The sequence below is a fragment of the Erpetoichthys calabaricus genome, chromosome 17 (assembly GCF_900747795.2).
Source record: "Erpetoichthys calabaricus chromosome 17, fErpCal1.3, whole genome shotgun sequence".
Taxonomy (NCBI): Eukaryota; Metazoa; Chordata; class Cladistia; order Polypteriformes; family Polypteridae; genus Erpetoichthys; species Erpetoichthys calabaricus.
The window spans coordinates 33,407,699-33,435,285 of NC_041410.2; the positions used below are offsets into that span (position 1 = coordinate 33,407,699).

The 27,587-nt window shown below is 39.6% G+C and overlaps 1 protein-coding gene across 1 annotated transcript in view; it reads left to right on the forward strand.

Annotated features, from left to right (window-relative positions):
• The first annotated feature begins 159 nt into the window (after window positions 1–159).
• megf8 (multiple EGF-like-domains 8) overlaps window positions 160–27,587 on the forward strand; it is a 115,638-nt gene continuing 88,210 nt past the window's right edge. Inside the window, exons 1-2 of the mRNA XM_051920590.1 lie at window positions 160–370; window positions 19,894–20,158. Coding sequence (XP_051776550.1) covers window positions 19,966–20,158 — 193 coding nt within the window. The 5' untranslated portion in view covers window positions 160–370; window positions 19,894–19,965. The remainder of the gene's footprint in view (window positions 371–19,893; window positions 20,159–27,587) is intronic.

Below are 27,587 nucleotides of genomic sequence, written 5' to 3' on the forward strand. Positions count from 1 at the left end.
AAACAAATGGCAAATGACTTAATTAGCAGTGAAAACTGGTCACTGATTAGGAAAAGGGTTAGAATGAAAACCTGCAGCCACTGCGGCCCTCCAGGCCCGGAGTTCGACACCCCTGATCTAAACTATACCAACAGTCTCATTTCTACAATGAATCGTGCCGGCCGGCATGTGCTTTCGGCTTCCGACCAGCAAGTGGCGCCATTACACTACTCGCTCGGCTCCGTTTTCATGCTGAGAGTTTCGTTCCCAGATGTCGCTCGTCGGTAGAAGCAAAACAAAACACAAATCCTCCGTCACAGGAAAAGGCCTGTTAAGTCCAATATGTGAAATAAATTGACGAGAAGTCCTGCACATGGAAACCAGGACGCAGGTAAGACGTCAGAATAGACAAAGCGAAGCGACTCGAGTGAGGTGAGGTTGATACTGGTAGAGTACCTGTGGAGAGTAATTTATATGTTGCGGTGGAGTCGTCGTAGGGATTGCGCCGCGTTCCTCCGGTATTGTGAGTGATCCTGGGGGTCTTGAGTGCATCTTCGTATATCAGCTGATAAAATTAGTCCTCCCTGTATTCTTGACAGTCATTGTCCTTCTGAGAGGAGGATCCTCTTCTTTGTCGTTGCTGTGCAAGTCCTGCTGCAGACTGACTCTAGTGCTGCTTGTGATCTTTTTGTTTGTCCTGGGGCTTCCAGCTATTGCCTAGATGGATAGCTCCTTAGACGTCTGCCTGACACTGTTGGTCCTGTTCATGATGGTGGCCTCACGTGTGCACTGGCATCGTTTGACCTGTAGAATGAGAGTTGTCTTGTCATTTCAAGTTCATCTGAAAATGAGGTGTCCTGGTATTTTCTGGTACTCACAATAGTGCTGAAGAGTGAGTCATTCTGTTTGTCGTATTGTACTTTTCCCCCATTCCTGGCACTTCAAACTTGAAAGCCAGCGCACCCTTTCACAATGTCTTGCTGAAGCAGGTATTCCTGTGTGACCAAATACTGCACATGCAACAGTAGTTGGGTTTCACAGTGTATCCAGTTTATTAAAACGTGGCGAAATCGTCATCTAATGAAGTGTTTGTGTTGAATGGCCTTTTGTTTGCTTGAAGGATTACCATTGACATACTTGTGAAACTCAAGTTCCCCAGTATTCCCCGACAGCAGGATAATCAGGTCCCTGTAAAGGTCCCCAGCCCAAAGAGAGCCCCTAACCCAATTAATGGCATTAAAAACCAGTTCAATAAATGATATTTCCCATTTAGACCATGATAGGGGGGGTCGCCAGGTCCGGTTCTAGAGGACCTCTTTGGCTGCAGGTTTTCATTCAAACCCTTTTCTTAATGAGTGATCTGTTTTTGCTGCTAATTAACTTCTTTTGAACTAATTTTATTTGACTTGTTCTTGAAGACTTAGACCCCCTAATTGTTTTTTTCCTTAATTAGCAGCCAAACAATGAGATACAAAATGAGCCAAAACAACTGATGTCCATCATACAATATCTGAAAATAAAGAAAGATGAAGATCACAGGAATGTCAATCTGCTCAGGTCCCCAAAACATTTTAACTCTGCTCTTAGAAAGAGAAAATCAGCAATTTCAGAAATGTCTGCTAATGCACCAGGAGAGCAGCAACAAAGCCACGAAATTAAAGAACAAGTTTAATTAACGACAAGAATTGCCGCCTCATTAAGGTTTGAGTGAAATTGGTGGGGGTTTGAGGCCCTCACTTAGATGGTCTTTTGTTGGCTCTCTCTCTTCACATTTCATTTCTTTTTGGGTGCCATTTAAGGAAAGAAATGAAGCAGTTCAAAGGAACAAATCTTAAAAAAGCAATTTAATTAAAATGAATTTACAAGAAGTTCATTAGCAGCACAAACGGGGCACTCATTTTAAAAAAAAGGGTTAGAATGAAAACCTGCAGCCTCGGTGGTCCTCCAGGACCGGACATGGCGACCCCTGATATAGAGTATAAACAAAAAAATAGAAGAAAACAAACTTGTACACAGAAAATCACATACAGTAATCCCTCCTCCATCGTGGGGGTTGCGTTCCAGAGCCACCCGTGAAATAAGGAAATCCGCGAAGTAGAAACCATATGTTTATATGGTTATTTTTATATTGCCATGCTTGGGTCACAGATTTGCGCAGAAACACAGGAGGTTGTAGAGAGACAGGAACGTTATTCAAACACTGCAAACAAACATTTGTCTCTTTTTCAAAAGTTTAAACTGTGCTCCATGACAAGACAGAGATGACAGTTCAGTCTCACAATTAAAAGAATGCAAACATATCTTTCTATTCAAAGGAGCAAACAAATCAATAGGGCTGTTTGGCTTTTAAGTATGCGAAGCACTGCGGCACAAAGCTGTTGAAGGCGGCAGCTCACACCCCCTCCGTCAGGAGCAGAGAGAGAGAGAGACAGATAAAAAAAAACAATACGTACCCTTCGTGCTTTTAAGTATGCGAAGCACCGTGCAGCATGTCACTTCACGAAGCAGCTGCACAGAAGGTAGCCAACGTGAAGATAATCTTTCAGCATTTTTAGACGAGCGTCCGTATCGTCTAGGTGTGCGAACAGCCCTCCTGCTCACACCCCCTACGTCAGGATCAGAAAAAGTCAGCGTGCGAGAGAGAGAGAGAAATGTAAGCTGGGTAGCTTCTCAGCCATCTGCCAATAGCGTCCCTTGTATGAAATCAACTGGGCAAACCAACTGAGGAAGCATGTACCAGAAATTAAAAGACCCATTGTCCGCAGAAATCCGTGAACCAGCAAAAAATCCGCGATATATATTTAAATATGCTTACATATAAAATCCGCGATAGAGTGAAGCCGCGAAGCGCGATATAGCGAGGGATCACTGTATACAAAGTCTGGACGTGTGAAAGAGTTGCACCATTTTTAACACAATAACATTCCAAGTCAACAACTTGCTTACTGTATACACATTAATATATTGACCATTAAGTTATGACATAAATATTGCTGTAAGCACCTGGAAGATTTTTTTTTCCCCCTTTACACACTTTGAATAATCCAAGATACAACCAAGGGATGTCAAAGTGGATACCAAAAGTCAAAAAACATAACGCTACTAGCTTTTGTAGAGTATCAGTAGTACCCAGTGAAAGTTAGTACTACACTCATGTGTAACTGCAAGTAGACAAATTACTTCAGAAGTTGTAGTAATATGCGAGTAAAAACTGTATATTAAAATGACTCACAGTACCACATCAACATGTAAAAAAGAAAAACATTGTTAGTCTTGTGTGTAAATGCTTTGTGTTTAACACTACAATTACCAGAGCCTACGAAAAAACTCGTAGATCCGGCCCACCTTAAATCGCTTCTTAAAACTGTTCTCACCTCTCCGCCAGCGTCTTTTGTCATCTAAATCTACTGATAAAGACAAGCTGCCAGCAGCCGGCTATTCCATCCCCCCAACAACTTAGAACGTAAACGAGCTTTTCCCAGCTCATGCCTTGATTGATTATCTGGGAGTGAAGTGGAGTTTTAGAGTAGAAATAATAGATTATTATTTGGAACACACGCATTTCATATGTGTTGCATTTCTACAGTAATCTGTGTAAACACATTGTTAAAACAGACACGTTTTATATATTCTAGTAGCAAATGACAAAATGTAGGCATAAACTATATAATGTATGTGGACACTTTTGTGACTGAAGACAGAGAAGAAAATTAAAATTAGTCAAAACCTTTTATTGATACATACCAGGCAAAGGTAAAATGTCAGAGAAACACAGTCCTAGGACACCGCACTTCATCTGCCTCGAGCGCAGATGTCCTTGCTCTTTTATACCTTTCTAATCTCCTGATCGTTGACCACGTAAGAAATAAAAATAGCGTCCTGACTCATTGTACTTTTCCAATTTTGTAAAGTCATTACCCTAAAGGTATATTTTCTTGTCACACACATCATCAAAAGAAAACTTCCAGAAAGTATACATACTTCTTGTCACGTACGCAAACCACAAACAAGTTTCATCATTCTGTCCTATTTTCTGTACACACATACATTTTGTTCAATTACATTATTTTATGTTTTTACACTCCTCCCTTTTTGAACAAAATGATGTGGGCAATATAATTCTATCTTGAAATGGTTGATGAAGGGGAAGGGGGGGAAAAAGGGGATGGGGAGGAGAAATTGGAAGAAGCTATACGAGACATGCGCTCCTCATGTAGCATATATGCCCTTTCCATAGAGGCGGTAAAGTACTTAGATATTATATAGCGAAACAAAGGGATAATACAACAACCAAACAGGAGGAGGAGGCAAAATGCCACAACCAAAGAAATGAGAACAGATCTTATCCATTGTCCCCAGGATCCGAAGGAGGATGCAAACCACTGATCCCAGGGATTTGTAATGCCAGAATTAGTGGAAAGTTCTTTAGAGAGAGCAGTGAGGCCTGCCAATGCACGAGTTATTGATCCATCTGGCGCGGTATTATTTGGAATATATGTACAACAAGCATCACCAAACATAGCACAGACACCTCCCTTTTCCGCAAGTAACATGTCCAAGGCTAGAAGATTTTGCCAAGTCATCAGAGAAGTACGATCAAGCTGTTCATGTATGCCTTCAATAGCGTCTTTGGTGAAGTTAAGGAAACGTTGTTGGTTATAATAAAGGTAATTTATCCAGTCTACATTCTTATTAATAGTAATTTGGGGTATGATAGATTCAAAACCGGCAGCAACTTGATCCCTAGCTTTAAATCTGTCTGGGACACCCCTAGGGACTCCAATAGCATCTATGTATACTCCAGGGCCATGTAAGGAGATATTAGTAGGCATATGGAAAAGGGAGCGGGTATGTCGGAAATAAAAAGGAGGTGTGGAATAATATGGGGAGTGAGAGGGAGGTAAGGATAGAAGTCTAAAAGGCATAACTAATTGGATTGGAGCACAGGTACCAGACCAATTAGGGGGAAGGGTGGCAAATAATTTGGACCTACTGCACATCCACCAAATATCTGATCTAGGAGTGGTTTGGGAGAGAAGAAAGGAAGACAGAACGGTGTTCAGAGAAAAGTTAACCTGAAAAGTTTGAGAACAGAAAGAAAATGGTAATTCTCCTACCCATGTCGTTCCATAAGATTTGAAACATGTATAATTTCCTTCGTGAGTTTGAAACATAGGGGTATCCATGTGACGGGTGGGGGGAAAAAGAATAGATAGATTAGAACACTTTGAACCAGAGAGGGGTTTCTTGGAAGTAGTGAATAAGTACAGAAGGCAGGGCAACCCCACGGGGTCAGAAATGTTAGATAATGGGAAAGGGACTGTAGCTAAATGGGGACGGGCTGCAGCGCACGCATAACAATGAGAACGATTAACTTGCTTAGCTGAATAGAGAACCCACTGCAACCATCTATTCTGATCCCCATAACCAGTTTCTACTGAAAAAGTGGATGAAAGGGTAGAAATATTCATAATCTTAACAGGAGAAAAGTCTGAACCAAAAGTTGGGGAGATGGGTGTGTGTGCAAGAGAATGAGGGGTGTTAGTAACAGGATTGTCAATCTTAATTAGAAATCTCCCTAAAGGGTCTGTTCCAGATACATATGCCCCTAATACATATATTCCTGAGTCATGTAAAGAGGGGTTCTTCAAAGTAATGATCAAGGGGTTACAATGGTTGTCAGCACATTCATGAGAGGCATGTCCTTTTATGATAGAAAACCGATTTTTCAAACCGTATTTTTGGGCCTCAAAAGGTTGATAACCCCAGTCCTCAGTTCCAGTGTTAGCAAAAACCCATTGCCAGTTGTCGCAGTTACTTCCCCTCATACACACGTATTTGTCAGACCCGGTCCACTGGGCTTGTCGACCAGTCCCACAGTTGACAATAGAGCAGAAATCAAACTGCACTGATGTGGTAATTCCTAACGGGAAAGTCAAGGTGACCAGGGCAGTAGACAAGGGAAAAGAAAAGCATAGTAGCACAGCAATCAAGGGTGCCATCTCTTGCAATGTGAGGCGTGAATCCAGGCAGGCAGTCCTTCAATTTTCACGGCGTGTGGTGTGGGTAGAAGAATTTGGAATGATCCTCTCCACCTAGGCTGATGCCAGTGTTTCCTTCGAGTATCTCGAACCAGGATCCAGGTGCCCAAGGGAATTGGTAAATCCTCGGAAAAGGGGCTGGTCCTCCAGGCTTGATTAACCTGCTGGTGGATTTCCTTCAACGAGGTTCGTAAACCTGCAAGACTAGAGAGAAGATCATTGTCCACAGTATGCAAATTCACATTTCCTACAACCATGCCAACGGGCATGGGACGTCCGGTCAGAATCTCAAACGGTGATAGTCCCAGTTGTCGGTGTGTCCGTCCCCTTAGTCCCATTAAAGCTAAGGGTAGTGCATCCGGCCATGATAAATTAGTTTGTTCACAAAATTTTTGCGAGTTTAGCTTTTAAAGTGCCATTGTCTGTTTGTCACTTTTGAGGGATACCCCATCTTGGAATAGTCTCTTTAATTAGTGCTTTAGCTACTGTTTTGGCATCGTTGTGTTTTGAAGGGAAAGCCTCTACCCATCGGGAGAACACATCGACAATCACAAGACAATATCGGTACCCTTTAGACGGGGTTAGTTCAATGAAATCCATTTGGAGGTGTTCAAACGGACCCATTGGATTAGGGGTAACGGCGGGACTTACCTGGGTACCTTTTCCCACATTAAACTTTTGACATATTGCACAGCATCTGCAAAATTGCTCTGCATATGTAGAGAAACCTACAGCTTCCCAATGTTTTTCAACATCTCGAACCATGGCATCTCTTCCTGCGTGATCGAGGCCATGGGCGATTTTTGCCATTCCTGGGAAAGAGGCTTTTGGGAGAAAAGGTTTGTTAGTGTGTTTATGAGTCCAGACTCCATCAGAGAGGGACCCTTCTTTGGACCATTTTCTCCTTTCGATATCCGTGGCTGCACTCTGTAAAGAAATAATTTGATTATCAGGGTCCTGGTCATTTCTCTGTTGGAATAAAGAAATTGGTGTGTTATTATATGCAGCCTCTTTAGCAAAGTGGTCAGCTAATTCATTTCCTTTGCTAACAGGATCCTGTTTTCCTGTGTGAGCTATTATTTTCACAAAATGAGTGCCATAACAATCGCTAGCTTCGATGGTTTGGTTATGGCTTCTAAAAGGGATTCGATCAATTTCTGATGTTGGATGGGTTTGCCAGTACTGGTCTTAAATCCCCTTAGTTTCCATAATGCTCCATGATCATGGCAGGTTCCAAAAGCGTACCTGGAATCCGTATAAATTGTTACGATCTTCCCTTCGGACAGCTGACATGCTCGAGTGAGTGCTACGAGTTCAGCTGCTTGTGCACTTAAGCTTGATGAAATTCGATTTGCTTCCAGCAGGCGGTCCCCTTGGACCACTGCGTAACTAGTTGAGATGTGAAGTTTTGGCTTGTACTAGGATAGAATGTACAGCGTGAGGCACTTTAACTGTTAGGGGGCTCATGAGAACTACATCTGTGCTTGCTAATACAGCTTCTGTTGTTACAGCCACAGCACGAAGACACGGAGGAAGTGCTGCGGCCACTGGATCCAGTTTTTTAGAAAAATAAGTCACCGGTCTTTGTTTATCTCCATGTTGTTGCGTCAGTACTGCATTCATAAATCCCTGCTTTTCGTCCACGAACAAAGTGAATGGACGAGAATGATCAGGCAAACCTAGCGCGGGCGCAGATAGAAGAGTAGTTTTGAGGTTACAGAGAGCCTTCTCAGCCAGTTCACTCCATTGGACCTGGCCAGAAAGGAGGATGCCAGGAGTATTAGCCAATTGTTGCAACGGCTGTGCTCTTTCAGTAAAATTTAGAACCCACTGTCTGTAGTGGCTGTAATGCGATCGCTAGAGAGAGCTCTTGTTCCATACGTAATGTCATGACCTAGATATTTTACAGTTGTTTTGATTAGCTGCAGCTTAACCTTAGAAACTTTATGGCCATTGTCCCCCAAAAACAGCAACAATTTCTGGGTATCTATTGTACAATTTTCTTCCGTAGCGCTACATATTATTTCCATCTACATACTGTATCAATGTACTACCTATTTCCGGCTAAAAGCCTTCTAAATTTTGGGCAAGAGCTTGTCCATAAACACAATGGGCTTCTCTGTATCCCTGAGGCATGACGGTCCATGTCCATCGGCGGTACCGCGTTTGACGAGATCGGAATGTACGGCGGAGATGCCAGCCTCTGCTTCGGGAGACAAAGGATATTGGGCACGGTGCGGGCGGAAGGAGGATTTCGGGTGGATCACCAGAGGCTCACAATGGGCTATCCTTTGAAACACTACTTTAGTTATTAAATGGTCAGGAGTATCAAAAATACCTGGAGTAACTTGTAACCAGTCTGTTCTTTCAAGGCATTTTTCTACCCATGGTCCTATTTCCCCCATTTACAGTGCGTGATTTTGCTAAGGAAATATGAGGCACTGTGCCGCCAAGATAATATATGTGCTGTGAGCATGTAAGATGAACAGAAGCAGCTGCCTTTGTGGATGAAATAAAAACACAGGAGATGTGAAGGGTTTCGGGGCAAGTACCAGAAGTAAGGAAAGATTGTAGCCAGGTGGTGTCTACCTCTATAGGGAAGTATTGGGCAGTACAGTGTAAAATGTCAGGGGCCTGTAAATTGGGAAAAAGACAAGGGGAAAAAGAGTGTAGGGCTTTGAGGAGAATGGTGTGTGGGGAAATATCTAAAGTCCATGCTGCAAAAGTGGGTTGGGGTAAGGGGTAATTTGAACGATGCAGTAAGGTATGTCCGCCAGGACGTGACTGGACTTGAAGAGGTTTTGATACTTGAAGAAGGTGAGGTTGTCCAGAAGCAGTAAGCACAGTAACAGTTTCGTTCGAGGCAGGGACCTTTGCCAGCGAGCGAGTGGCACCAGTGTCGATTAAGAAAACAGTCTCAGTGCCATCAACGAACAATGTCAATAAAGGATCAGTCTCTGAATTATGGGTGAGCAAAGGTAGTTGAAAAGAGTGGCTGGAGGTCCCAGCGTTTTCCTATGGCCAGTATTGTTGGTCAGGGGTGTCAGAAAAAAACAGGTGGAATAAGGGGAGGTGGGGGCTGTTGCTGTCTGTGAGGGCACTCCCGACGAAAATGTCCAGTTTCACCACAGGTGTAGCAAGAGAAGGAATTAGCATTGGAATTTAAGGGAGAGGGAATAAAAGGATTCTTATTGTGGTCAACAGGAGGAGCTCTAAAACCACCTCGTCCTCTTCCTCGTCCTCGTCCCCTTCCTCTAAAGCCATATCCTCGACCTTGGTCAGGAGTATTCCTGGTATAATAGTTCATCTGTGCTGCCAATAATTTGGCATGAGAGTCCGATTCCTTCTGCTTAGTTTGTTTTTCGGCATGTTCAGCATGTCGTTTGACTTCATCAAACGTGGCACTTTCCCACTCAATACAGGAAGTGCGGACCTTGTTTTGTATATCAAGGCGCAAACCGGAAACAAAAGGTGGAACTGCAGCTTGGGTGCGGTCATCAACATTTCCCAAGCCCGAGTGATTAGCCATAAGGTCTTGAATCCTATGTGCCCATTCATCAACCGTTTCGTCTCTCTTTTGTTTTGCAGCAGAAATAAGGGACCAGTCCGTTCCTTTTTTATATTTTTCTGCAATATTTTGTCTCAACGCCTCCCATTGTGGGTTAAATTCGCCTTCTCCACCTATCCCCTGTCCTCGAGTTAAAGCTGGGTTCCATACCCATGGAACGTCATTGCGGACACCCCTGCTAACAGTGGCCCATGTGGTCCCAAGCTTTCGACGAAGTACCTGGGTCCATTCAGCAGCATTAGGCTTATACATGCTATCTAACTGATCAAGTTGTTCAACAAATTTTAGTCCTCCTACTTCCTTTGGATCTGGAAGTGCATTCACGACATCTTTTAGTTCTTGGATGTCCCAATTCCGATTTATCATAACTGTTGTGGGATTTTGGGGTCCAGCTGGATGGGCAGGGTTATAATGGGGATTGGGAACTTCTATTAAAGGGCAAGTAAGTGAAGGTGAAGGATCAGAAGAGAAAAAAGTTGGAGCTGGTTTGTGACTTCGAGTGCATTTGGAGACGGGGGTTTGTCTAGTACAGGGTGGGTCATCAGGGGCTGCTAGTTGTAGTGCAGGGGGGGCAGTCGGAATGGGGGATAGAGGAGGGGAAAATGGAGGTGCCTGAGGTTGGTACTGAGGAGGGGAAAAAATAATAGGATAAAGGGGGTCTTTATTTGGATTATTCTTCCTTTTCCTCCCATCTGCCTGTGGTTCAGTGCCTATCTGAACTTTTTGTAATGTAATTAGTAATTCCTCTTTCTCCTTTTTAGCCTTTCCCTCATTTGCCCGCAACAATTCATTCTGTTTCTGTACTGCTTCTAAATTTCTGTCTTTTATTACTAATTCCCATCTATCGAACATATCCATTCGATACGGTCCACTATTATAACAACCCTGCTTATTCCTACACAGGATCTTCCTAGTTTCCTGTATTTCACTTACATCTCCTGTCCCCTCTATCGGCCAACGCCCACCACTCTGTCTATTCCATTTCTTACATGCCTTCTTGAAATCTAAACCTGTCTTCTTTTCTATAAATTTCCTAGGAGACCCATTTTTACGGGGCGTCTGTTGATCCTCCGAAAATAATCCTTCCAGCACTAATGATTTTGATCCCCCTGTGCGGCGATTAACAGGCTTACTGTTATAAGTTCCCATTATGTCCCCTTGCTCTCCCGGGTTCTGTATTTAATTTTCCAACTATTTTTCCATAGCGCTACATATCTTCCATAGCGCTACATAGTCTGTATTTAATTTTCCAACTATATACTGATTCGCCTAATCCCTTGTACGTATGAATCAGCGAGGTATTAAGTGTGCCACTCACTATTCCCTTACTGTTCCCTTCTTTAGTCCCAAGGGGAGACACCTAACTATCGGTCCTGTCCCAGTTCCCAGGAGAACACGGTATTGTTGCTTATTCCGTATGTAGATTTATTTATTTTCCATAGCGCTACATATCTTCCATAGCGCTACATATCATTCCGTCCTAACAGCAATCCTGCAATCTGTGCTCTTTTCGGTTTATATTTCCATACCATCCCGTTACTCGTCCCGTTAGCCTGTCCGCTCACATCCCCGGATTCCAGCTCAGGTGACTTCGTGTCCGATTCGGTTCAGCAGAATACTACATCAATACGTCCAGCCGAGTCTAGGATATGGGTGAGGCCAGTATCCTTTCGTCAGACCTTTCGTATGCGTCAAACTGCTTGGGTCAAGTCTCCATCACCTTAAGCAACCCGTAGAGATATGAGTATGACTAGACGGTCAACAGGAAACTCGCCCTCCCGTTATTTAGAAAATAAAAAATGTTCGGAAATCCCCCGGTGCTTACCCCAGCCTGGAAGTGTGCAAGCTCTGTCTGGAAATCCGTTCAGTCACTGTGGATGTAGCAAAGAGGAGACCAGGGACTCCTCACGCAAGAACTGTTTCAGGACAGGGCAGTCCTAACTTTTGCCGGAGCTGCATGCTCTGCTGCCGGAGATCTCAAGTTGACGGCAGTCCGCTGGTAAGACGGATCACTGAAATGGTCTCGCTGGAGGAGTCGACCGGCCGTCTCTTGCCCCACGTCCGGGCGCCAAAAACTGTGGACACTTTTGTGACTGAAGACAGAGAAGAAAATTAAAATTAGTCAAAACCTTTTATTGATACATACCAGGCAAAGGTAAAATGTCAGAGAAACACAGTCCTAGGACACCGCACTTCATCTGCCTCGAGCGCAGATGTCCTTGCTCTTTTATACCTTTCTAATCTCCTGATCGTTGACCACGTAAGAAATAAAAATAGCGTCCTGACTCATTGTACTTTTCCAATTTTGTAAAGTCATTACCCTAAAGGTATATTTTCTTGTCACACACATCATCAAAAGAAAACTTCCAGAAAGTATACATACTTCTTGTCACGTACGCAAACCACAAACAAGTTTCATCATTCTGTCCTATTTTCTGTACACACATACATTTTGTTCAATTACATTATTTTATGTTTTTACATGTATGAAGCCTGAAGTTCAAATATCAAAGAAACACTTTCACAAAAGGTACAAAAAAAAAGCCACCGCCAAAAAAAGCCGCCTTAGTGTGTGACATTGACACGCATTAGCTATCACTGCTTCCGTGGCGCAACAGTATCAGTCGCTGACTGGGAATCAGAAGGTCATGAGTTCGATGCTGCACAACTCCCTTTTGAGAAGTGTTCTTATTTTCACTATTTTAGAAAAAAAAGATACATTTGATTTCAGTCTGTAACAGCCGGTGTAATTTATGATATTTGTAAAGGTTAGCATTATTTTTTTTTTAAATTCACTTTTCATTGTCTCAGTCGCGTTCAGGATCCTTCCTTACCCCACCTGACACTGCTGTTTTTACATAAAGACGCGCTATAGTTCTGCAGTGTATCACGATACATACGACCGCGTGTTTTTTCCCCCAATACTGCCAGTCCCCACGTGTTGCTGTATGCTGTTTCTTTTGTACTCCAGGACATGCAGAGGAAAGCATAGTAAAGAGCAGTAACTTCAGTGCTATATGCAATCATTAGACACTCCCCATCTAATGCTGTTTTCACATAAAGACGCGCTAAAGCTCTGCAGTGTACTTGTGACTGCATTGTCGTACCAATGCTTGCGAACTGAAGTGTCTGCATGCACTTTTTGTGGCATTACACGTGTATTTTTTGAGCATGCCCATGTAGCTCAAACACAGGAACATATGTTGATTTAAAAGTATAACAAAACAAGTGCACTTTTATTCAAGACTATAACCGAAGAAAAAAGAAAGCAAGTTACAGTAGGTGGTTGATATGACAGCTTGCGTGGTGGAATGCTAAGAACTGCTGATTTCCATTCTGTGCTATATAACTGTTAACATTTGAATCTGATGATTGCATATAGCGCTGTCTTATTCAGTGTGCGCAAGAACATGCAGGTGGCCAGTTGCTGAGTGCTACAATGCACATTTTAAAAAAAGAAAGAGACAAATATATGTGACATTTTGAAGAAATCATTTTATGACGCGAATAGTACCAATCAGAAAACATCGTCGAAGTAATGCAATATTATTTGAAAACGAACAGCGTCGGATCGGGTGTGAAGTTATACTGGCGCTGTTTGAGTCAGATCAGAAGCTGAATAAGCTGAAAAAGCTCCTGTTCTGACTCTAAGTAAAAAAGCATGAATTAATCAACAGAAATAACCGCGATTGACATTTTAAAGTTAACGATTTACAGTGCATACCAATTTATAAATTCAATGTCCGTTTGAGGGAAAAAAAACCATTTTCTTCAAAGCTGGGAATCGAACTCACGTCTCTGTAGCACGGTAGGGCAGCTGTTCTCCAAATCAGCAAACCGTAGCGTTAAGCCACGGAAGCTGTTGTATCAGCCTTGAACCTTTTGTGAAAGTGTTTATTTGATGTTTGTTCTTCAGGCTTCACAGATTCTATAGTTTATGCCTACATTTTGTAACATTTATTACTAAAATATGAAAAAGTTTCTGTTTTAGCAATGTGTTTACACAGATTACTGTAGAAACGGAACACGCATGAAATGCATGTATTCCAAATAGCGATCTATTATTTCCATTCTAAAACTCCAGCAGTTCAGTCACTCCCAGATAATCAAACAAGGCATGAGCTGAGAAAACTTAGTGAACGTTCTGCGACGGTGGGGGATGGAATAGCCAGCTGCTCGCTGCTCCTCTTAATCGGCACATTTAGAAGACAAAAGAGAGGTGAGAACGGATTTAAGGTGGGCCGGATCTACGAGTTTTTTCGTAGACTCTGGTAACTCTAGTGTTAAGACATGAAAATTTCAGCATGTTATTGCAGGAATTGTGCTTAGCTCTCAATTTAAAAAAAATCATGGGAGGGAGACGAGACAGACGAGACGTGATCTTTGACGTCACACGAGACAAGGCAGTGAGACAAAAGGACAGCTGCTGTACAGGCTTTTAAATGATTTAGCTCTTGGAATTCTAGGTAGAGACTCATTTGAAGATCTAAGGTTACAATTTGGAGTATAAGGTGTAAGACATTCCGAAATGTAAGATGGAGCGAGATTATTTAAAGCTTTGTAAACCATAAGCACTATTTTAAAGTCAATTCTAAATGGCACAGGTAACCAATGTAGTGCCATCAAAACTGGGGTGATGTGCTCGGATTTTCTTTTCCGAGTTAAGATTCTAGCAGCAGCATTCTGCACTCGATGCAATTGAGTGATGTCTTTTTTTGGTAGTCCTGAAAGGAATGCATTACAGTAATCTAGCCGACTGAAAACAAAAGCGTGAACTAATTTTTTAGCATCTTGCAATGTTATAAGAGGTCTAACTTTTGCTATATTTCTTAAGTGAAAAAATGCTGTCCTAGTAATCTGATTAAAATGTGATTTAAAATTCAGGTCAGAGTCAATAGTTACCCCTAAATTCTTTACCTCCGTCTTGACTTTTATTCCTAATGCATCAAGTTTATTTCTAATAACCTCATTATATCCACTATTTCCTCTAAAATTTCTGTTTTCTCTCTATTTAGTTTGAGAAAATTACAACTCATCCATCCATTGTATCATTGAATCAAGAGTGTTGGGGTCATCAGGCGCTATTGATAAATACAGTTGTGTGTCATCAGCATAGCTGTGGTAGCTCACATTATGCCTTGAGATAATCTGACCTAACGAAAGCATGTAAATCGAAAAGAGCAGCAGACCCAGGATAGAGCCTTGTGGAACACCATATAGAATATCATGTGTCTTTGAAGTATAATTGCCACAACTATCAAAGAATTTTCTACCTACCAGGTAGGATTCAAACCAATTTAAGACATTGCCAGAGAGGCCCACCCATTGACTAAGGCGATTTCTAACAATATTGTGATCAATGGTATCAAATGCGGCACTCAGATCTAAGAGGATGAGAACAGACAAATGGCCTCTAAATGCATTTACCCGCAAGTCATTTACTACTTTAACGAGTGCAGTTTCTGTACTGTGATTTGTTCTGAAACCCGACTAAAACTTATCAAGAATAGTATGTTTATTGAGGTGATCATTAAGCTGCATAATGACTGTCTTCTCTAGAATTTTACTTAAGAAAGGCAGGTTAGAAATAGGTCTAAAATTTTCCAAAGCAGAGGAGTCAAGATTATTTTTCTTTTGCAGGGGTTTAACTACAGCAGTCTTAAGACAGTCTGGGAAGACCCCCGTATCTAATAACAAGTTTACTATGTCAAGAATACTATCAATTGGCACGCCCGTTACTTGTTTGAAAAAACTTGTTGCTATTGGGTCAAGGACACAGGTGGAGGGTCTCAGCTGAGAAATAATTTTATAAAAATCAGGTAAATCTATACTGGTGAAAGAATTTAATTTGCTTATAATGGAGTACCAGAGTTTATGAGGATCCGTATTGTGGAGATGTACTATATTATTTCTGATATCATTATTTTTTTGATTAAAAAATACAGCAAAAGCCTCACAAGTTTTACTGGAAGTATTTTGGAGGCATTCCATTGAGTGACCTGGATTTATCAGATGATCAATTGTAGAGAACAAGACTCTGGGATTACTAGCATTGTTATTTATAATTCTAGAGAAATAACACCACCTCTCAAGACAGACTATGTTGTTGTATTCTGTTATTTTAACCTTCAATATCTCATGATGATGATGACTAGCTTCTAAGTTGATTTAGATTTCTAAGAGCTATCCACCTGGAGCTGTGTCCTGTTTGGTTGTATAATTGATTTCATTTTTATGATAAAATGCATTAAATATTATAATAATTGTGTTTGTGTGTATGTATATATGAAGTTATATATAATTATATATAATTTAATAATTTAAACATGTGGGGGCACAGTGGCGTAGCTATTAACTGGTGCCCCAGTCTGCTTGCTGGGACTGGCATGACACTGGATGAATCGATAGAATAATTAAATATGTATAATGAAGATTTTTCAAAGTTCCTTAAAAGTTTTGAAGAATTGGCGTTCTAAGTTTGCATTTGTTTTTTCATTTATTACAGACGCTATTGTGTGGCAATTGGTTACATGGAAAAAGAAAACAGAAAGGCAGGAATTGGGGGTTGACAAAGACAGTACTGTTGCAATAAAGTATTCCATCCAGGGTCATGTGCGTCATAGCAAGCACCTTGCAGGGAGGCAAGAACAATCCCTGGATGGGGCGCCGTGCTTCCATATCTTATTATTCTAAAATGCTGAGAGAGCTGTAATATCATGAATGTAATGTATTCTGTGTGGCGATTACTGCCTGCATACTCCTGTCAGCGTAAGAGAAAGGCTGTTTAAGAAGCACGTAGTGATTAATAACTGGGTCAGGGAACATTTAGAATATGAAGTATTTAACGTGCTACTTTAGTTACGATTGGATCTGAGAAACTCTAGTAAATTAAACATCGATTTTAAGATAAAGTTTACGACATTCTACTATAATGACAAAATAAACTACGAGATTAAAGAGGAAATTTCAAGATTAAAGTTGACATTTCAACTTTAATCTCGACATAGACCTTTTCTTCTTCACTGTGTCACTATTTTTTTTCCCTTCTCTGTGGCCCTAATACGCTTCTGTATGACACTCAGACACTCACCTTTTCACGTTGACTCTGATATCTGACCACTTCTTTTTAACCCTTTAACCGCCAACTCCCTAAATATTCCCCAAGCCAGGCGAAATCTGAACAATTTTTGTTTTTTTACTTTTTTACATTTTTTTTACATTTTTTACATTTATTCAAGCAGTATTGACCACTAAATGTTGTGCAAGTTGCCAGTGTATACACGAAATCTATAAATGTAACCTGAATTCTCAGCTAAGCAAAACATCTTGATACCAAACCGTGCCCTTTTCAATGGTAGATACTGTCGAAACTGTAAGCGGCCCTTCCACGACAATAAACTTTCATCAACTGCAACTGACGGTCCTGGCATGTAGGGCAACTGAAATGCTTCAAATAAATGATCAATCAAAGGACGTAGCTTGAACAAGTGGTCGCGGTTTGGATCTTTCTTATCTGGCTCGTTTCTGTTGTCATTCAAATGAAAGAATTTCAGCAGCAAAGAGAATCGGTTACGTGTCATGACAGCTGCAAAAATAGGTGTTGCATACATAGGATCTGTAGACCAGTACATCTCAATATCTGGTTTTCTGATTATTCCCATCAACATCAAAATCCCAATGAATTTTTTCATTTCATTTTCATCAGTGTCAAACCAAGCACGAACACGGGAATGTGGAGGTAAATTGGGATTTTTCTCAATAAACTGTGCTGCATACAGATTTGTCTGATGAACAAAATGTCTGATCAAATCAGGTGACACAAACAGCTCATAAAACTGCTCAGCAGTGTAATTGTTTACATCAACAATAAAGCCACACGTTCCCTCAAACGAATGCAGAAAAGGTAGTTCACCACGGGCAGCAGCCCAGCTGAGATGCTGGGGATACACCCACTCAGCGCCGTCATCCGATGCGTCTTCATTCACAATATCATGCAGCGCACGTTGCTGCTCATCACTGTCACTAAAATCTTCTTCAGAACTGCTACAATCATGATCAGAACTGTCCAAAATCGCCTGCAAAGCCTCACTTGAAGTCAGTTTACGTTTCGCCATATTCACAGCTGTTACATGCGAATCACGTCACATGACCGGCCAAAACAACCACAGACTTGTCGAAATACAACGTAGTAATAATACCCACGCCAAACCGTCAGTTATACTACTTGCCAGGCATTCATATAACCACAGGCAAATGTGCCGGATAATTCCGGCAGTATGGCGTTAGCATTAAAACAGCGGTGCCGGATATATCCGGCAGAGGGCGGTGAAGGGGTTAATTTCAAGCACTGTGCAACTTTCTGAACTTGATCTTTTGAGTTCCACTCCATCAATTTCCTTTAGTTGCTCAGTCACTGAACAGAAGGGATTATTTATATTGATTTGCATACTCAAATATGCAAAATTCTGAGAGGAGTGAGGGTGGGGCTATAGGCTCATGCATGTGTGTTAAAGTTCATGTTGTTTGGGATTGATAATGAGAAGTGCGTAGAAATTTGGTTAGTTTAATGCATCTCAATATTCTTGTGCATACACACATTTCTGTTTATGTCCGTATGCCTTGTTTTAGTGTGAATTCTACGCACCACGTTATACATGAGGACCCTGGTGATGGCAAAACCAAGAGCCAGCACATGATGGGGTGGTCATTGGCAGTGAATATTAAATTTGTGGCTAGGATACGTTGCCATGCACACATCATATCAGTTTTTAAGAGTAAAGTCAATTTTTTTTGAAGTAGAAAAGATTCAGTAATGAAAAATGTCACTTCCTACACCTATTGTATTGACTTCTGATTTATCCTCCAGCGGAATCCTTAAATAAATAGGAGACAAAGTTCTATCAAATGTTGACAAGCAATCACTTACCTCATAGTGATAATTGTGTTTCTCATCTATGATCACTCCATGAGTTTTCCCCTGGTCCTTAACTCTGTAAAGAGAGAAGGACATGCTTTGAGGCATCTGAATTTCCTTTCCCATATCTGTAAACATTTCCCTTGCCTGTGCTCCTGTCCATTGACTATATGAAAGGCGGCGCAAACTGTGATACAATAAGGAAACAGTTACTCAAAATGTATTATATTAGGGTTTGCATTTGTCAGAAACTGTGAAAGTGAACTAGGAATTTTTTAAGAAAAGATGGAAATCAAGATCAAGCTTTCTGAACAATTCAAAGCACTATGTGTGGCCCAAACCTAATACAGTGCACACCCCAAGAGACACTACTTAGAGTAAAGTGTGGTAACAACAGAAAAATCATATGGCTGGGATAGTTTTCATCAGCAGAGACTGAGAACCTTGTTAGAGTTGAAGAAAAATGAACTTGAAGTGCCTAAAACATGCTACAAGTGTTTTTTTCAGTCTAACCAAAATCGTGAAGATTGTGAGATGTAACTGTTAGCAGAACAATGTTGTAAGGGCATTATGAAAGTAGTTTGATGGCTTAAATAAAAAAATGAAGTGTTTATCTCAGCCTGTTCCCCACTAACAAGGTTTGACTCAATTTGGAAGTGGAGGTTTACAAACATAAGCTTGAATGAGCTGGAACAAATATGCCATCATGAATGTGCAAAAGTCACTCCAGACCTAGTGTTCAGAACTGGTAGATACCTACCCGAAAAATAAAAAGCTGTTACTGCAGAAAAAGGCAGATCAACCTAATGTTTAGGTATGGGTTTTAAATACTTAAAACTTATAAATGCTTAAGTAGCATATTGCTGTTTTTGCAGTATCTTCTGATATACAGACAATTTTGTACTTTGTTTTTATTTTCTTCTTGAACAAGTAAAGTTAAAGTAAAGTACAAACTGGAATAAGTTGTGTAATATCATTTATAATACTGCATCATTTGAAAGCTTTTAAATGATCCTTACTTTCTTGTAAGACACTGTGGATCATCTTTGTTTCCTAAAAAGCGAGTGCCTATCTGTACCCCCTCTTCATCTCAGCATTTTGGTGCAGTGCTCTGCTTTGGCATAAGTCTGACCTCTGTGCTCACAATGTGTTTGCTTGTAACTATTTTGAGTTTCTGGTAACCAGGAGGTGTCTCATGTTCAGAATGTGTACCCCTTTGCCCCTTTTGAGTTTTCATAGTCCTGAGACTCTTTCTGAAAATATTCTACTGTAAAGTTCTGCTTTCATTTTAGCTTTTTCATTCTGTATTTTTTCACAGTCTGTTTTGGTATCTCATCAATTGAATAATGTATTGACTGTTTACCATGTGTTTCCTTTTATATTCCATTCAGCTCCAGATTGGTGTCAACACTACATGAAGTGACAATCTTGATACCTGGTGTCTTTGTGGAGTGTGACCAGAGATGTGGGTCTTGCAAGGCAATGTCCTTTATCCCCGCATTTACCTCTTGGCAGCTCTATTGCTCATTCGACTGCTGCCAGTTAAAAGTGGTGACTGTAAGGGGGTGAGGCAGGTGCTGAATGGGTCTCTGGGATACGTCACCGATGGACCTGGGAACTACTCTGTCAATGGGAACTGTGAATGGCTAATTGAAGGTCAGTGATGTATTGTTTGGCGAGTAATAAGTTTTGAATTAAAGTGATATTTTTTCAGGAACTCATTTATTTGCTAGCTTTGAGTCTTTTCCAAACAATTCCTCTTCTTTATTTAATTTTTTTTTTTATTGCAACAGGAAAACAATATATCAGGAACCTGTCTATTCACTCTTAAGTTGTGTAAGATTTACAAATATGGTTACATTTAGTTGTTTATTTTTATGTAAGGATTTTTTGAAAAAGATATTTTAGAGTCATGCATAGATAGTCACTACCAATAAAGCGCAGCACTAGCAGATCTGTGTTTAGGTGTGTGTCCTGCCATCTCTGGCTACCTTTTACCATGGGTACTATGATGTACTCTGGCTCTGTGATCCAGACTTGGATTAATTAAATATGAGATCACTGTTTTTGATTACAATGCCTGGGTAGATCGCTCATACTGAGAGCACTAATGCCTAGGAATGTTTCCTCGTTTTTTGAGGTTATGGATTAATTTTACACAATTTTAGCAAGTCTGGGGCAGTTGTAGTGTGTTCCTGTGACACCCAGTTGTGTAATTTGACAGCAAAAGCAACTCAGTCTGACAAGTCTGCATCTTACCCTGACAAAATCAAACAGGTTTGAGTTTGTTTTGAGTCACAGGGACAGGCTCTATGTATGCAAAAGCCAGCAACTAATGAGTGCTCACCTCAAAGTACAATGCATGCAATGCAGCTGCACGGAAACAGGGAAAGCATGTACTGTATTTTGGATCTTGAAAACAGAACAAAGGCTCATCTGATCTGTTTGATATCTCCTGTTTTACTTAACATGACAGCCATGGGGAAGAAAGGGTGGAGGTTGTGACTTAATTAGCTGTACCTGTAAAGCATTATTTCAGCACTAGTGTGGTCAGACGAAAGTTAATGGCTATCAGAAAAAGGGGTGAGCATGTAATACCTTGGAAATGTAAAACTGCGCTAAAATTTTGTTATGGAGTTGAGTAATATATCATCCATTGCAATATCTAATAGTTGTGTAATATGACATAGGCAACACATTTGGCAACTGTAGTCTTCAAATTTGATATCCCCTCTGGCTGTAAGTCATGTAATGTGACACTGACTGTACAGAGACTTTTTCAGTCTGTCTAATATGTGACTGCTTCCCATATTTGATTCTTGTGCGCACACTGCTATTGTCAAGACTTAAATGTGACTTCTATTGTTCTCTTTAATACTTGTCACTTCAACAATGTCTCATTAATAAGTATGCTCTGTCTAAGATGAAAAAAACTTATGATTTATTATGTTTAACACTAACTTGGCAACTGGTTAAGAATTTGCATCTGCCAGCCAAGTTGCTGCCACAAGCAATGCATAAATTGACAAACCCTCTGTCATCCTGCATTGTTACTATATTATTTATGATCTTAAAGTCAGGTACTGTATATATTTGTGTTAAAGATAACATCTTTTGAGCTTGTAATGTTTAAGTAATTTATCAGTAGCAATCCTGTGTTGATTTTTGGCCCTACCTTAAAATCAGTCATTATTATTTGTGAATTGTTGGCATCTGCCTGTTTCAATATGTTATGTCCTACTGGCCCTATGCATAATATATCCATGTTGCCTCCTCAGATTGGCAGCAGTCTTTTTGCTTTATTTCCAAATATAAAGTATCTAGTTGTCACTTCCTCATGATTATTCTGCTTTTGATTTGATAGACTTTTTGTTATGATTTTAAATATCTAGTATTGCAACTGGTATACATTAAATATTGCATATTTAGGTATTTCTTTAAAAAAATCGTTATGACAGGAGCTAATGTTGCTGCTGCGGCAGGATTATTAATGGAATACCTCTACTTGATTAAAGTGTTTATCCTTTACTTAGAAATCCTACTATATTTTTATCTAACATTAACAAAATTAGCAATGTGTCAGTGCCGTCCTTTATGATCATATTATGTACACAACATTTAAACGGCTATTGTTAGTATTAGTAATACTAGTGTCACTTGTACAGACTTCAGTGAAATTCGTACTTGCATATTTAAGCAACATGCTGCCCGTCTCTACCATGTTAATAATGTGCAGTATTAAAATGCATAACTTCATTTTATGTAATAGAATACACAGATCATCTTCCTTGATGGCACACCTTATCCCTATTTCCATACTACTTGTTCAGAGATGCTCCCAGTTCCTGAAACTTTGTGAAATAAAAACCCAGAGGAGAAACTTAAGGTGGAGGCATGCATAACACTCCAGCACACTGAAGCTTAACGCTGTTATGACATTTAGTCCATTTCATATGAATATCCCATTTGAAGACGAAGAACTTAACAAAACCTTTAAGCATTTTGTGATTGAGCAATATGTAAATGTGCTATTCTGGTTTGAAACTGCCTAAGCTACATCAAAGACAAAATGTTGACACTTCAAGATCTTGACAGTACTGTATCTGGACAGCTCAAGTAATATAACACTGCCCACATCTGAACAACTAAAATTTCTGTCAGTATGATTTCACATTCATTTACAGCAGTCTTTCTCAAAGTGGGCGATAATGCCCCCTTGTGGGCGCTGGAGGCCTACAGGGGGGCGTTAAAGGGCCCAGAGAAAATTGGGGGGTGTTGAAGCGGTTTAGGGGGGCGATGGCTGATTTGTGTTTTTTTTCTAATATTTTAAAATTGTAAACTAAAATCAAAACCTACCTACTATACTACATCGATTATTTTGTTCTTATTCCTGTCCTATTTGATTGTATAAATATAAATAATTTATCATGGCTTTCGTAGGTAGCCCATGAGCAATCAAGTTTTAACAAGTTTTTATTAAACAACGCGATTTGTGCAATCCTGTATCAAGCGGCTGGATCATCGATACTTGTTCTAACTGATTCCGGTCATTTTTATCGAAAATCAAAAATCTAGAAAATAAAAAATATCGAATTAAAAAATGTCGAAATTTTCGTATAAATAAAAAATTAATCTTAGCCCTAGCCTTAACCCCTAAACCAATTTTTTATTTATACTAAAATTTCGACATTTTTTAATTCGATATTTTTTATTTTCTAGATTTTTGATTTTCGATAAAAATGACGGTTACCGTTCTAACTTGCTCAGTACGAATTCCGTCGAATAAGGTAAACGAGTTTGTGCATGTTTGTCTTATTCCTGTCGGAGCGTGCTGTATTTTAATCCTATATAAGAGTACGTAATACTTCTTTTATTTTCATTAGCGTTTCTGTGCGCAATCGTTAGAAAGTTTTTTAAGCTCAATACTTTACTCACGTATTTGTAATGACAAAACCATGTCGGAAGCAAAAAAGAACAGACGGCAATACAGTGCGGAATATATTAAATACGGATTTGTTGAAAATCCCACAAATCCATCTTCGCCTATGTGCCTTCTTTGTCAAAAAACATTTTCGAATGAAGCGATGAAGCTTTCAAGGCTACAAGATCATTTGAATAAAATGCATCCAGATAAGAAAAAAAATGTAGCCTATTTTGAAGACCTGGAAAAGAAGTACATAGCGCAGCCAACTGTATCAAAACTTTTTTCAGTGGCTTCTAAGCAAGACGATGACGGACTTCGAGCCTCGTACAATATCTCTGTTAATTGCTCAAACAGGCAAACCACACACTATTGGAGAAGAGTTAATTTTACCGGCAATAAAAGAAGTAATAACTACTGTGCTCCATAAACCAGCGGCAGATATTATTCGAAAAATTCCTTTTGAGCAATAGTTCTGTGCAAAGACGAATTGATGAAATGGCTGAAAATATTGAAGACTCATTGTGCAATCATCTGAAGACTAGTCAATTCTCAATTCAGTTGGATGAGTCCACTTTACCAACTAACGAAGCACTATTGTTGTCATACATGAGGTTTATTAAAGATGAGAAAATATGTCAAGAACTATTATTTGCTAGAAATTTAGAGACAGATACAACCGGAGAAACCATATTTAATACACTGGAAAAGTTTTGTGATGAGAAAGAAATTCCCTTGAAGAATATTATATCAGCTGCTACGGATGGCGCTCCGGCTATGACAGGGCGTCACAAAGGCTTCATAGCGTACTTAAAAAATAAAATTCCAGATGTGCTTGCTGTTCATTGCGTCATTCATCGACAACATTTGGTTGCGAGAAATTTGAGTTAACGGCTGTTTCAATCACTGCAACATGTCATCAAAGCAGTCGATAAAATCCAAAAGAGCTCTTTAAATGACAGATTATTTAATCAGCTTTGTGTTGTTAATGATGAAGATTTCAACCGATTGCTGTTTTACACAGAAGTGTGTTGGCTATCAAGAGGTACTTGTCTGACTCGATTTTATAATCTGTTTGACTCTGTGATAGAGTTCTTGGAAAACAAAGACACAGAATTGTGCAACAACCTCGTCACATCAAAGAATGATATTACGTACTTGACAGACCTGTATAAATTGTTTAATGATATCAATCTCCAACTTCAAGGTGACGACTTGAACTTGATTAAAACAAAAAATATCGTTGCTGCTTTCGTAGCCAAACTGCTCTTACACAAGAAAAACATCGGCAGACGTGAGTTTCACAATTTCCCTAATTTATCAGCAGTACCCTTCATCAACAATGACTTGCTTGTTTACTGCCAGCATTTGGAGAACCTCCACAGTGATTTCAAAGAATGGTTCCAGGACATTTTAAAATTGGAAATACCGGACTGGGTGTTGGATCCTTTTTCAAATGTCAACACAGCAGGATCATTCCAGCTTGAGGAAGAACTTATAGAACTGACAACGAACGAGGAAATAAAAGTCAAATTCAAAAATGGCTACCAAGAATTTTGGCTACAAAAGCCAATCCCACAATTGTACCCTGGATTGTGGTCGATTGTTCAACGATTTTTGGTAGCATTCCCATCATCATATTTGTGTGAATGTGGATTTAGTGCTGTGGCAACGCTGCTAACTAAAAAGAGGAATCGTTTGCATGTTACCGAACGCGGTGACTTACAGCTGTTTTTGAGTAAATTCGAACCTGATATTAACAAACTTGTTAAAAATCATCAGATTCATCCTTCACATTAGATAAGTTTTAAAATTTTAATTGAAATGTTTGTTTTAATTTGAATAAAAGTCTTTTTAAATATTATAAAGTTGCGTTTTTATTGCTCCCGTTAGTTAGAAAGTCTCATTTAAAATGTAAGTTTGAACTCAGAAACAGGATAAGACACATATGGCACGCTATAATTAAAGTAATGATTGCGTTTGTGATTTTTAAGATGTGGTAAAGTTAAAAATTTTGGGGGGCGCTAGAAAATAATTGATTCTCAAAGTGGGCGGTAGACAAAATAAGTTTGAGAACCTCTGATTTACAGTGTCTATTGCAGTTCCATTGTTTAATGGTGCCAGTACATGTGTAGTGTTGATTTCTGCTTTGTGTCTGATGCTGTTTGAATTCGACCATTCTACTTTAAACCTTCATTAGTATAAGATAATTAAGAAAAGAGTGAAAAATCTTATGGGCGGCACGGTGGCACAGTGGGTAGCGCTGCTGCCTCGCAGTTAGGAGACCCGGGTTCGCTTCCCAGATCCTCCCTGCGTGAAGTTTGCATGTTCTCCCCCTGTCTGCGTGGGTTTCCTCCGGGCGCTCCGGTTTCCTCCCACAGTCCAAAGACCCGCAGGTTAGGTGTATTGGCAATTCTAAATTGGCCCTAGTGTGTGCTTGGTGTGTTTGTGTGTGTCCTGCGGTGGGTTGGCACCCTGCCCGGGATTGGTTCCTGCCTTGTGCCCTGTGTTGGCTGGGATTGGCTCCAGCAGACCCCCGTGACCCTGTGTTCGGATTCAGCGGGTTGGAAAATGGATGGATGGATGGATGAAAAATCTTTTTTTTTTTAGTTGTTTGTCTTAATTTACTAATAAATACACAAGTGGATGTGACCCTAAAGTGGCTACAACCTTTTAGCACACAGTGTTATTTGCCCTGGTTTCTATTCCACTGATATTTAATTATCAGAATACAATTAAGTCAGAAATGTCCACAGAAATAAGGTGAATTAATTCCAAAATGACAAAAGAGTCATAAATGTTTAAAACTATGGCAAAAATAGAAGTATTTCTAAATTTCCTTTAAATATAAATCTTTAGTACTATGCTTTTATGAATGCAGATGCAGTATATAAAAAGTAAGTTAGAGGTATAATGACCCTGACTTTAAAACTAGTTGTAAAAAAAACTTTCATTAATAGTAATAATAATAATACATTTTATTTATATAGCGCCTTTCCCATGCTCAAGGCACTTACAGTGGACTGAACTTTTTCTCCAGTCATTCTATAATGAAGTTGCTAGATAACTTGTCTTAATAATAATCCTGCACATTTCTTATGGTCAGGGAATTTCTTTTTAATGACATAATTGACTAGGCTTGCTTAGGATCAGTGAGTTGAGTCAACAGATTTTACCAGCATAGTCAATGATTTACTGAAAATAAAGAAACTTGTACACACAAAATTCTTATTTCTATACAACAATGAATTATGTTGGCAGAGTTGTGATGTATTGGATTCAATTAGTAGTGTTCTCTAAAGACTAGAGAATTCACTTCTGTTACAAAAGCTCAATTTGAATATATTATAATGTACTTTATTTGCATATGTCTAAGCAGGTGTATTTTTTTTCTGTGTTTAAAGTGTTCTCGGATTTATAAAATTATCTGAAAGAGGTCATCTTAGTATTTCAATGTCTCAATTTGTTAGAGAATTTTTAGTCTATCTTAAACAAGGAGAAATGCAGGAAAAATGGAAAAAGAGCTTATGAAACCTTACAGGTAATGATCAAACTCTTGACTTTTATATTTTCTGCATGTAAACATAATTATTTCTTGCACTGTGAAAATTATAATTGAAATTAAAAATCTTACAAGTTTACAAATGAAATACATACACAAACAAATAAACAGCCAGGAAAATTAATTGTGTCTCAGTTTCTGAAATTCAATTGAAGAAAAGAACAAAACTTAGAATGTGACTAGATAGATAGATAGTAGCAAAGTATCACAAATTTAACAGAAGTAAATTTGAAGCACAAGTTCACCTGGCCTCTTTCTACATTGTGGCAATGACTGACAGTATTAAGCAATTTTCAATCACTACCTTTCTAGAGCCCAATAAGGGGAATCATCCTAACACTTCTAAGTAACTTATAGATGTGTGGTTTTAATTATCATGTAGCTTATTTATGTTTCCTTTAATTTATGAACGTTCGTGTATTATTTTTGATGGTTTGTGATGTTTTGGATGCAAGGAACAAAATGTTCTCCTTAAGAACAGGTCTTTACTGTAATATACTGATTTATGTGTTAACATGTCTTGTGTACATAATGCAAGCATTCATGCAAGCTGAAAGTTGTTAGAGTAGTGTCAGTAATACACAGCAAGCAATCTGCACCAG